Raw genomic sequence first — 12500 nt, forward strand, 5'->3', positions numbered from 1 at the left:
CCCTCAGTCACGCCTTGCCTTCAGGCACGTCACTCTACACATTGGATCAAACATTTTCCATATAAGAGACACAGAAATAGGTCACTTTGAGGATCGTCACCATCTCACTTATATGTTTCCGCTCCTGCGTCACTCTATCGCTGCAGGTTCTCCCAGGCCACAGGTCACTACACGCAGATGTTGTGGTGGGACACGGCGCTTATCGGGTGCGGGTTCACCATGTTCCTGGAGGACGGCTGGTGGAAGAAGCTGTACACCTGCAATTATGGTCCGGCGGGCAACATAATCTTCAGCCAAATGTACCTCCGAGGCGCCCCGTGTTCTGCCTGCCCTGACGGGACCTTCTGCTCCCTCCAGTACCCGGGGCTCTGTGGTGAGTACCTTGACTTGCCTTTGTCACGACGCTCATGTCAATGAACCGTTGTATTCTGTATATATCATTGTCTTCTCACTCACTTTCCAAACCAGACATTAAAACACTCACTTGAATGAGTTATGTGCTTATCACAGTTTTTGGTAATATTGTCTTTATAGGAAGATGCTTCACTTTACACTATACTCACTTACATGTCTCAGTGCTAACACACTCACGCGTCACTAACAAAAAGAAGTGAATGCATTATGTGTAAGAGATGCAGGCACATTACCTGGGCCGCGGCAGTCCATAGTGGTTCGTCAGCGTTCTCCAAGGTCTCTGGGAGCCAAAGCAAGGCATGTCATTCGCTAATCTCGGTGTGTTGCAGAAGGAGATGTCGATGTCAACAACACCTCTGTGGCCTCCAGCACTGTCCTGCCTCCCACACCTGCTAAGGACGACATAAACACTATCCTCGGGGACTTCAAGGGCTTCACTGGCTTGATTAACCTTAACAGCATCACTCCAAATGACGTGGACCTTCAGGCTCTTGTGGAATTCTTCAACAACATGAGACGGAACAATCTCATCACGGTGTCGGCTACCACGCCACTGAGCGGGCAGACCGCGACTACCACGCCCACAACCACAGTGCAGCCCTCAACAGAAACTGCAGCTCCTACCACTGTTGAACCTGCCACCACCACCATAACAGCCGCCACAGAGCAGCCTCTGGAGTTCCTGTCTGTGATAACCAAAAGTCCAATTTCCACCAGTTTAGCGCCCATCACTACCGTCCCTCCACCACCACAAGACGAGACCGTCGCGCCGCCCGTCACCAGCCAGGTGGCATCCCCCTCCCCCATGCTCTCGGTAGAACCTGAAGCTGAGCAGATTATGTCAGTCCTGGAGGCGCTGAGGGCTTCTGAGGAAGGCACGCATATGGAGACAAGCGAACACAATAACTTAGGCTTGTCTCTTATGTCCATTTTGTTGCGAGCAGGAAGGAATACGCAGGTGATTCGTACCTCTTCTCTCAATAACGTGCACGACATCATCCAAGGTCTTCCAACTGGTGTCGACCCCATCGTCGTCCTGAGGTGAGGAGGCCTGTCGCGTCCTGGCCCTGACATCTGACACCAGAGTTTCATGCTGGTCACATATCTTATTGCTCTGGAAACCAGACACTAAAAAACTTCATGTTCGCAGATCGCGGAATGGCAGACTGACGGAGTTGGACCCCATGTCTCTGACGCCACGCCGTGCTCACCGCTCAGCCACCAACCCTGCACGCCTGCTCACCTGTGATATGGATATGTCACCCTGCACCATGAGCCTCGCTGGAGGGAGCTGGACAGTGATGAAGAGTACTGGTGAGTGGGCGGCGTTATTTGTCCTCTATGAATAAGATTTATCTTCTAATTCTAACACTCTCTTCCTTCATGTATTGCGTTGCAGGTGAAGGCCACCACGCGGAGATCCAACTCGCGGAGGGAGACAAGACGCAAATTATAGTGAAAAAGGTGGTGAAGGCTCCCCCTTCTGGGACAGCCTGCGTTGCTTTCACGCACCGCCGAGATGCATTTCCCACCGACTCAGACACCACCGCTACCGCCGCCACCACCTCAGAAGCAGACAACACCATTCCGGATCTGCAGGCGAGTCTCTGATATGTTCTTTACAGAGTTGTGTGCTGCGTTGAGTGAAGAGTGGACCCTGCCTGTGACTGCCAATGTGTGTGTGGGGGTGTGGGTGTATGTGGATGGGTGGGTGGGTGCGTGTGTGCTGTGTGTGTGTGCGTGTGTATGCGTGTGTGTGTGTGTGTGTGTGTGTGTGTGTGTGTGTGTGTGTGTGTGTGTGTGTGTGTGAGAGAGAGAGAGAGAGAGAGAGAGAGAGAGAGAGAGAGAGAGAGAGAGAGAGAGTGAGAGAGAGAGAGAGAGAGAGAGAGAGAGAGAGAGAGAGAGAGAGAGAGAGAGAGAGAGAGAGAGAGAGAGAGAGAGAGAGAGAGAGAGAGAGAGAGAGAGAGAGAGAGAGAGAGAGAGAGAGAGAGAGAGAGAGAGAGAGAGAGAGAGAGAGAGAGAGAGAGGAATAAGCTGTCTTGGAGGTTCCTTGGACGCACCGCACACGCCTCACAAAGCTCTTCATGCCTCATTTTGTATGCTTGCAGGTGGGCGTGATGCCGCTGGGGAGGCAAGCGGCCCATAAGACAGTGCTGGGCGTGCCGGGACGCTGGGAAATGAGTCGCAGCACCTTTCGGGACCTAAACAGCCCCTTCGTGGTGGTGGTGAGCGTGGGCCCCGCCACCAGACCCGCCAAAATGGCCCTCGACGCCCTCATGGTCACTGACGGACCCTGCTGTCTCTCTGGCCGCTGTTAGGGCCACACATACACACACACACACACACACACACACACACACACACACACACACACACACACACACACACACACACACACACACACGGCATTATATACACCAGTGTCCATTTGGATTCATAGTGTTATTTATTGTTAACATAAAGAATAAACTATGATTTTAATATGAAAACTGATATATCCTTCGTGAAAGAATGATAAACAGGTATTCATTCCACCGACCCCTTGGTGCTCGCAATGCACACACACCATAGCTACATGGAGCCAAGGCACCACCACCACCACCACCACCACCACCACCACCAGGGTCAGTGTCGTGGTGTCTCTCCAGCAGTTGTCAAGATCAAGAGATTTGCTTCATTTTGTTCAGTCTTGCTAACAATTCATTTTACACTGTCGTAAGTAGTGGATAAGTCTCTCTCTCTCTCTCTCTCTCTCTCTCTCTCTCTCTCTCTCTCTCTCTCTCTCTCTCTCTCTCTCTCTCTCTCTCTCTCTTTTCTCCCATCTCCTTCCCTCACTCCCTATTTTCTTAACCATACTTCTCATCTAACTTCCTTTTCCGCGTGACTACACACCCTGGGAATGTTCTTGCCTATTCTCCTGCCGATGCTGTATAGGCACCCATCTGTTCTGCCCCTTCACCCCCTGCCCCCCCTGCCTGCTCCCGTCCCCTTGCCCCGCCTCGCCTCCCCCACCCCATGCATTCCACACACATATGTTCATCCTGTTTCTCTTCTCCACCACTTGACTTTCTCGTTTGACATGATCCCGAGTTAAGGACAATTTTTCTTTTTTTTTTCCTTCCTTTTTCGCGCTTAAATGGGTCCCGTCTGATCTGTTATTGTTATTGTTGTTTTCTTTCTGGCAAGTGCTTCCTTATGTTGCTTATTTCGTGTTTATTTATTTATTTTTTTTACAATATTCGCTTGCTTGTCTTTCCAAATGCATCCCCTCAAAAAGCTTAGATACTGATGAAGATGGTAAGTTTAAAGACTCGTTTGTTGGAATCAGAAAGTGCAAGTTCATCGCTCGAAGTCAAAGAGGAAAGTCGCTCAATAAACTGTAATTATGTAGGTCAGTATTAAATTCAACGCCCTCGCTCTGGCTGATCAGATATAACAATAAGGCTCTGAATATCACACTATACAGCTCCGTTTTCTTCACCACACAGCACAGTACGGCTCTTGTGAAGCTCGAAAGTCATGAATGAGTGTACGTTTCTCAGTTTGCCTAGGCCAGTATTACTAAACCAGGCAACACTAACACACACCACAGGATGAGGAGACAGAGAGAGATTACCAAGTGACAGATACATGAGATCAGAACAAATAACTAAAGAGAGGAACTATTTTTCGACTTCCTTAACCCCTTCATTACTGAGACATTTTTTATCTTGATTTTTTTTTGGTAAGGAAGGATCTATGAAGGTCAGAAGAATAATGGCCAGACACTTTACTATTCCAATCCCAACATATATTTCTGAAGCTGCATCATAAAATTGCCAAAATAGTAACCAGAATGAATATGAAAACGCGTCCTGGTACTGAAAGGATAACCGGACCAGAGTAAAGAAAAAAATAATAATAGATATATAAATAAATAAAAAATAAATAAAAAATGGGAGGGGGATAAGAAGATGGATGGAACTATGCTTTGTAGACACACACAGACAGAAGGTCGAAAACAACGAGTATTGACCTCACACGGAGAGAACCACACACGTTACAAAGAGAGAGAGAGAGAGAGAGAGAGAGAGAGAGAGAGAGAGAGAGAGAGAGAGAGAGAGAGAGAGAGAGAGAGAGAGAGAGAGAGAGAGAGAGAGAGAGAGAATTTTATTCGCTTGTTTTTTTTATTTATTTATCTATTATTCATTTATTCTTGTTCATTTGTTTATTTATTTCTTTATCTATCTTTTCTTTTCATTCTTTATTAATTTTATTTATTTATTTATTCATTTTTATTATTTTTTTTATTTATCTATTTATAAATTTTCTTTTTTTTTTTGTGTGTGATACAAAGAAATACAACTTAATATAAAGGAAAGAACAGACAACAACAACCCAACAGGGCCTAACGGGCTGTCTGTGTGCCTATTCTACCACTACAGATTCTATGAGTTAAAGGCTGAAGAACGCCAGGGTTCAAGGAGGGAAAACAAGAGAGCACAGGGAGGGATAAAGTCAAAGATGTGATGGGTAAGATTGAAAGAGAAATGCTCCTATTTAGTACAGTAACTAACAAAATAAGATAGAATATTAATAATCATTTCATGGAGCCGCATAGTACGTTATTTGAGGGAATGATGCGAGGTGATTGTCCGACCTTTGTTTAAAAGTTCCTACTGTATTATTACGGACAACATGTGCTGGAAGAAAATTCCAGACATTTACAATTCTATTGAAGAAATCATTTTTAGCCTCATCTGATCTGAAACGCTTACCTTTAATCTTGTAACCATTATTTCTAGTGGTGTTGGAGCTGTCAATGGTAAGATAGTTGTTTACAATTTCATTATCAAAACCCCGGAACATTTTAAACAGCTCAATTAAGTCATCTCACATTTGTCGTTTCTCTAAAGTCTAAACTACAATATACAAGTCGAGTTCCTTCAAGTGCTTCTCATAAGGCTTGTTCCGCAGTCGTGGGATCAACTTGGTGACTCTTCCTAGAACTCTCTCCAGCTTGTCAATATCTTTCCTATAATGGGGTGACCAGAACTGGACACAGTAGTAGTAGTAGTAGTAGTAGTAGGAGGAGGAGGAGGAGGAGGAGGAGGAGGAGGAGGAGGAGGAGGAGGAGGAGGAGGAGGAGGAGGAGGAGGAGGAGGAGGAGGAGGAGGAGGAGGAAGAGGAAGAGGAAGAGGAAGAAGAAGAAGAAGAGAAAGAAGAAGAAAAGGAGGAGGAGGAGGAGGAGGAGGAGGAGGAGGAGAAGGAGGAGGAGGAGGAGGAGGAGGAGGAGGAGGAAGAGGAGAAGGAGGAAGACGAGGGGGAGGAGGAGGAAGAGGAGGAGGAGAAGGAGGAGGAGGACAGAGAGGACGGAATAATGGAGGTGAACTGTCGTGGGGAGAAAACCTTTGTAAGCTCAAATTAAAGAGCGCGCGGGGGCGTTTAAATCTGTGTTCTAAGTGAGCAGCAGCAACAGCAGCCGGCGGGGAAGGAACTAAGGAACCTCCCTTTTGTAGGACACCCCCTCCTCCCCCACGACACCCTGCATCCCCCTCCCGGCAGCTCCCACGCCATGGAGGGGTCCAGAAACTACGCTCAGGTCGCTTCATTGTTAGTTTCAGCCCGAGTACCCTCCCTTCCCTCCTTCCCTCCCTCCCTTCCTCCCTCCCTCCTTCTCTCCTGTCCCTGCCCAGCCTTACCTCACCAACGTCTTCGGGATTCACTAACGAAGGCATCATCACCAGCATCACCATCTTCACCACCACCACCATTAGTATTTCTTTTCGCTCTGTGTACTACATTCTCTCACTTTTCTCATATTTTTATTCCAATACGCACTCCCAACTCATTATCTATTTCTGTTCCTGCTCTTACTCCTTAATCTCAATCCCTCAAGCAGTCTCCAACACCAAGGCTACACCAATCGCCAACTCAGTGCCAACTTGCAAAGCACAAGGAACACCAAACAGTGGCTGGCATTGTGATAGATACCTCCTACACACACCACCTCAAGATTTATCCCACATTTTCCTTCCATTCATTTTCCTCTCCCCAGGTGACCATAGGGAACTGTGCAGCACCAGATGAGCGCCCTCTTGTGCTCTGTGTGTGTCTAGGAATCATGGACTGAACGACGGAGCTCATCTCTAAAACCAAGACTGACATGTTAAGGAGACAAGATATACCAAATCATGCCTTCCAACACTCGTAAAGGTGTGTGTGTGTGTGTGTGTGTGTGTGTGTGTGTGTGTGTGTGTGTGTGTGTGTGTGTGTGTGTGTGTGTGTGTGTGTCGTCTCCCAGGTGCCAACGTTTCTAGTCGTGTTTGTTCTAATTTTTTTGTTTTCTTTCCATTCCCTATTTCACATTTAATAGTATCATGATTATTGTTCTCTCTCTCTCTCTCTCTCTCTCTCTCTCTCTCTCTCTCTCTCTCTCTCTCTCTGTGTGTGTGTGTGTGTGTGTGTGTGTGTGTGTGTGTGTGTGTGTGTGTGTGTGGTGGTGCAGCAGCAGCAGCAGCAGCAGCAGTAGCAGCAGCAGCAGCAGCAGCAGCAGCAGCAGCAGCAGCAGCAGCAGCAGCAGCAGCAGCAGCAGCAGCAGTGGTGGTGCAGCACAGTGGCAGCAGCAGCAGTGGTGGCAGCAGCAGCAGCAGGTGGTGGTGGTGGTGGTGGTGCAGTGGTGGCAGCAGCAGGTGCAGCAGCAGTGCAGCAGCAGCAGCAGCAGCAGCAGCAGTGGTGGTGGCAGCAGCAGCAGTGGTGGTGGTGGTGGTGGCAGTGGTGGTGGCAGTGGTGGTGCAGTGGTGTAGTGGCAGTGGCAGCAGCAGCAGTAGTAGCAGCAGCAGCAGCAGTAGTAGTAGTAGTAGTAGTAGTAGTAGTAGTAGTAGTAGTAGTAGTAGTAGTTTAGTTTTAAGTAATGATATCGGTATATCGTCCGTTACAGAGCATTGGTAAGTCAACACAATAACATGAGACCAAAGAACAAGCGGCGTCACGTCACTTCATTAATCAAATCTCTCTCTCTCTCTCTCTCTCTCTCTCTCTCTCTCTCTCTCTCTCTCTCTCTCTCTCTCTCTCTCTCTCTGTGTGTGTGTGTCTCTCTCTTATAAATATATATATATATATATATATATATATATATATATATATATATATATATATATATATATATATATATATATATATATATATATATATATATATATATATATATATATATATATATATATATATATATATATATATATATATACTAACCCACATATATATATATATATATATATATATATATATATATATATATATATATATATATATATATATATATATATATATATATATATATATATATATATATATATATATATATATATATATATATATATATATATATATATATATATATATATATATATATATTCTCACATATACGAGCTCTGATTCTCATTCTCCTTACAGCGGTTTCCTTCGTCATCGTTATTGTCCTCCTCCTCCTCCTCCTACTACTACTCTTCCTCTTCTTCTTCTTCTTCTTCTTCTTCTTATTATTATTATTATTATTATTATTATTATTATCATTATTATTATTATTATTATTATTATTATTATTAGCATTTTATCATTATTATTATCAACATTATTTTTCTTCTTTTCTTCTTCTTCTTCTTCTTCTTCTTCTTCTTCTTCTTATTATTATTATTATTATTATTATTATTATTATTATTATTATTATTATTATTATTATTATTATTATTATTATTATTATTATTATTATTATTATTATTATTATTATTATTATTATTATTATTATTATTATTATTATTATTATTATTATTATTATTATTATTATTATTATTTTCATTATTATTGTCATCATTATCCTGTTCCTCTTCCTACTCCTCTTCTTCTTTTTTTTTCTTCTTCCTCCTCCTCCTCCTCCTTCTCCTCCTCCTCCTCTCAGGATCACTCTCTCTATACATTCCTTACCAAACTACACACACCTATCTCTGTTTCTGCCACTGTTCTTGTTATTTTACTATTACTACTACCACTAATAATAATCATAATCATAATAATAATGATAATAATAGTAATAATAATAATGGTAATAATGATAATCATGGTGGTGCTGGTGGTGGTGGGCGGTGAGTGGAGGCAGCTGGGGGCACCGCCACCTCAACACGAGCACAACAACAACCACTCCACTCCCCTGCCCTCCACTCACCACTCAACACCCAGCTCCTATTGGAGCACCCCGCGTGACGTCACAACAACTCGACCAATGGCAGGGCGTCAGACAGTGAGCCAGTGAGAAAAAGAGAAAAAGAGAAAAATAGACCACACACACACACACACACGCGCACACACACACACACACACACACACACACACACACACACACACAATCAAGTAGAAACGCAAATAAATTGAAAAAAAATAAAGTAGATAAATGAATACCAGCTAATCAGCATTTAATTAATCAAAACAACTACAAACACCAACTTATACTGAAAAACGAGAGCGAAAATTGAAATGAACAAATAGAATAAAAAAGAAAAAAAAAACGGAAACAAATGTATTTAACCCCAAAGCGCACGTACTTATTTAATGCGCGCACACACACACGCACACACACACACATGCACACACACACACACACACACACACATGCACACACACACACACACACACACACACACACACACACACACCACCACCACCACCACCACCACCACTAAAACCATCACCACCATTAAAGCCACCACAATCACAAAACCCGCGAAAAAAAGGGAGAAAATAAATAAAAAAGGTCACAAAAGAGGAGAAAAATAATGATGACAATAAACAGAAAGGGACAAGGGGAATAGGAACGCCGGCAACCCGCGCTGAGTACCCGTATAGGCGCGCGGGTAGACCACTTGGGGCCCAGTGCCTGACGGAGCGAGACTTGGATTAGGAGCGACCCACAGAGGCACACGCACACGCCCACCCCACCCACCGCCAGCCAGTCCTGCGTGCGTGTGTTGACCTCTGTGTATGCGTAAGTGCGTGTATGTCCCATCACTGTACTCATCCATCCACCTCGAGGAAAACTAGTGAGTAAGACGAACGTTCTGTATTATCAAATGTTATATCGATTACCTTGAACAGAAAGCAGTGGAAGTTATTGGGAGTTTTGAAGGTTGCTTTTACAATTGCATGCGTACGTGTTTCCCATCAGTGTGCGCATCCGTCCACCTCGAGGTAAACTAGTGGGTAAGATGAAAGTTCTGTAATGTCAAGTGTTATAAGGATTCTCGCCAAAAGGCAAAAGTGGAAGATATAGGGAATTTTGAAGGTTGCTTTTTACAATTGTGTGTGTGCGCGCGCGTGTGTATGCCCATTACCGTGAGCGATTATCAGTCCATCTCGAGCTGAAAACTAGACAGATAAAAAAAAAGAAGTTATATCTATTATGCTTCTTCGTCTTACATTGATTCCTTTCAATAATCTGCCATGGAAGTTCTTTGGAGATTTCAAGGTTGCTCTTACAATTCCAGTAGTAGTCATATAAGGATGCTGCGACATAACTAGGAGGAAAACACCATGAGATCCCAAATAATCAATTCAGTGGCCTTTGAAAAGAGTTTTGATGAGAGAGCGAAACGTTTAGACTTACAAAACCAAAGTGTGAGGAGAGTATGGGAGTAGTGTGAGGCGTGACAAGCGAGGTGGTGAGGGGAATTCATGAGTGAAGAACCTAATAAAAAAAAAAAAAGGAGAGGTACGGGCGACAGAGAGGTGGAGTGAAGAAGTGAGAGAGGAGAAAGTGTCTGGTTACAAAGACAGTGAAAAAAGAGACGAAAAGGATAAAAGGAGTTAGCGAAGTAAAGAACATAACCAAATAAAGGAGTGAGGAAGTGAATGAGGGCACGAAGGAAGGAGTGATTCAGTGCAGTGAGTGGAGGAGCAAGTCACAACTCACTGTGAATTCATGGCTTGTACTGCAGTGAATTAATGAATGAGAGAGCTGAAGTGATGGAGGGGAGGCAGAGTTGAGCAACGAGAGAAGATTACTTGAGGGAGTGAGAGCAAGGAGGAGTAAAACCAAACCAAACAAATGAATTAATAGAGTAAATAAAAACAAATAGTGAGTAGGGAGTGCATAGGAATGAGAACATGAGAGAAGTGAGCGAATGTAACAACTAAATGAATTAAAATAAATAAATGGATAAAATAGGTAAATAATTAGTAAGTAGGTAATGCGTAGGAGTGAGAACAAGAGGGAAGAGTGAGAGAATGTAACAGAGGGAAATAATAAGCACTGGGAGGTGAGGAAAGGCGGAATGGTAGCAAAGAGAAGACAAGGAACTCCTGACAAGAATAATCAGATTTTCTTTTTTCCAATCTCTCCAAGAAGGCGCAAAATGATGAGTCTTATTTTAGCATTCATTCAGTATAGCAAAATTCTCTTACTCCTCTTTTTTATCACTCCACACAGGAACAGAAAAGTAAGAATTATCTTTGGAAAAAAATAAATAAATAAAGTGAATGAAATAAAGAAAAGGGAGCGGTGTGTATCGTTGACCCATTGACCAACTAATGCCACTTAAAGGCCACGACACTTAAGACATTCAATCACACGTAAACTGTTGAAAAATGATGACACCGAATGAACTCCAAATAAGTTACTTAATATATAGTACTCAAGAAATAATAATAATAATAATAATAATAATAATAATAATAATAATAATAATAATAATAATAATAATAATAATAATAATAATAATAACGGTATAAAAGAAGAAGAAGAAGAAGAAGAAGAAGAAGAAGAAGAAGAAGAAATTAAAGAAAAGAAAAAGAAAGGAGGAGAAGGAGGAGGAGGAGGAGGAGCAGGAGGAGGAGGAGGAGGAGGAGGAAGAGGAAGAAGAAGAGGAAGATGAAGAGGAGGAGGAGGAGGAAGAGGAAAGAAAGAAAAGATGAAAAACAAACAAAAAATACGAAAGAAAAGAGAAAAGGAAGAAAAGAAGAGCAAGCAAAGATAATGAGAAAAAAATAAAGAAAAGAAGGAAAAGGAAGAACAGAATAAAAAAAAAAAAAGAAGCATCATTGTTGTCATCATTACCACATCATCATCACTATCATCAATCACCACCACCACCACCACCATCATCATCGTCATTATCACCCATCGGTCATCGCGTCACATACACCAACACTGCCACCAATAGCAACCCACAGTCTTAGCTACAATAAGTCAAACAGCCCCCTCAAACAAAGAACCAGCGATGTAAACCATGTGCAAGCAGAAAGTCAACACAGACACACACATTTCTAGTATAATTGTGCTGTTAGTTATGGGCTCACGAGGACACATTACTCTTTATAACAGTGTCCTCTGCAAACATTTATCCCAAACGTAAGGACATCTGTGTGTATATAGACAGACCTGCACTCCCACAGACACACCTGCAGGATATAATTGCGCTGGAAGTTATCGGCTCACGGGAACACATTACTCTTTACAACAGTGTCCTCTGCAAACCTTCATCTCAAACTTACGGACATCTGCGTGTGTATAGACAGTCCTTCACTCTCCAAACACACCTGCATGATAGAAATAACTGTCCTGGTAGTCATCGGCTCACGAGGACACATTACTCTTTATAACGCTGTCCCAGCAAACATTAATCTCAAATATAAGGACATCTGCGGGCATATGGACAGTCCTGCACTCTCCCAGACACAAACACATAATAGTGGTGGTTATCGGCCCACGAGGACATATTACTCTTTACAAAGGTGTCCTCTGCAAACATTCACCTCAAACATGGGGAGACCTGCGAGACCTGTGTGCATATGGACAGTCCTGCATCCCTTCAGACACACATGCATGGTAGAAATATTTGTCCTGGTGGTTATCGGCTTACAAAATACACTCAACTCTATTCAGTCAACGGTTTTCTCTCCTCTACTAAAATTTGGGAGAGCAAGTAAATGAGTGAACGTAATAAATGATGTGGTGATAATAGTAATGGACAGATAAAATGCTTGCAGAGATATACAAAACAAGAAAATAGATGAGTTATTTTCGTCTTCCCCAGGTAATGATTCAAGACTTTAGCTAA

General features: G+C 43.1%; 2 protein-coding genes across 4 annotated transcripts in view; both read left to right on the top strand.

Annotated features, from left to right (window-relative positions):
• The window catches only part of LOC123516482 (peptidase inhibitor 16-like), a 9601-nt gene extending 6706 nt beyond the window's left edge, over positions 1–2895 (top strand). The window contains exons 5-9 of the mRNA XM_045275826.1: positions 147–373; positions 744–1455; positions 1565–1728; positions 1814–2013; positions 2523–2895. Coding sequence (XP_045131761.1) covers positions 147–373; positions 744–1455; positions 1565–1728; positions 1814–2013; positions 2523–2732 — 1513 coding nt within the window. The 3' untranslated portion in view covers positions 2733–2895. The remainder of the gene's footprint in view (positions 1–146; positions 374–743; positions 1456–1564; positions 1729–1813; positions 2014–2522) is intronic.
• A 6421-nt stretch (positions 2896–9316) lies between these two features.
• The window catches only part of LOC123516488 (ventral anterior homeobox 2-like), a 16305-nt gene continuing 13121 nt past the window's right edge, over positions 9317–12500 (top strand). Inside the window, exon 1 of one of the 3 annotated variants that reach the window (XM_045275841.1) lies at positions 9317–9485. In XM_045275841.1, coding sequence (XP_045131776.1) covers positions 9443–9485 — 43 coding nt within the window. In that variant the 5' untranslated portion in view covers positions 9317–9442. The remainder of the gene's footprint in view (positions 9486–12500) is intronic. The other 2 variants (XM_045275843.1, XM_045275842.1) reach the window with 2 other exon arrangements.

This window comes from Portunus trituberculatus, chromosome 41, assembly GCF_017591435.1.
Source record: "Portunus trituberculatus isolate SZX2019 chromosome 41, ASM1759143v1, whole genome shotgun sequence".
NCBI classification, from domain to species: Eukaryota; Metazoa; Arthropoda; class Malacostraca; order Decapoda; family Portunidae; genus Portunus; species Portunus trituberculatus.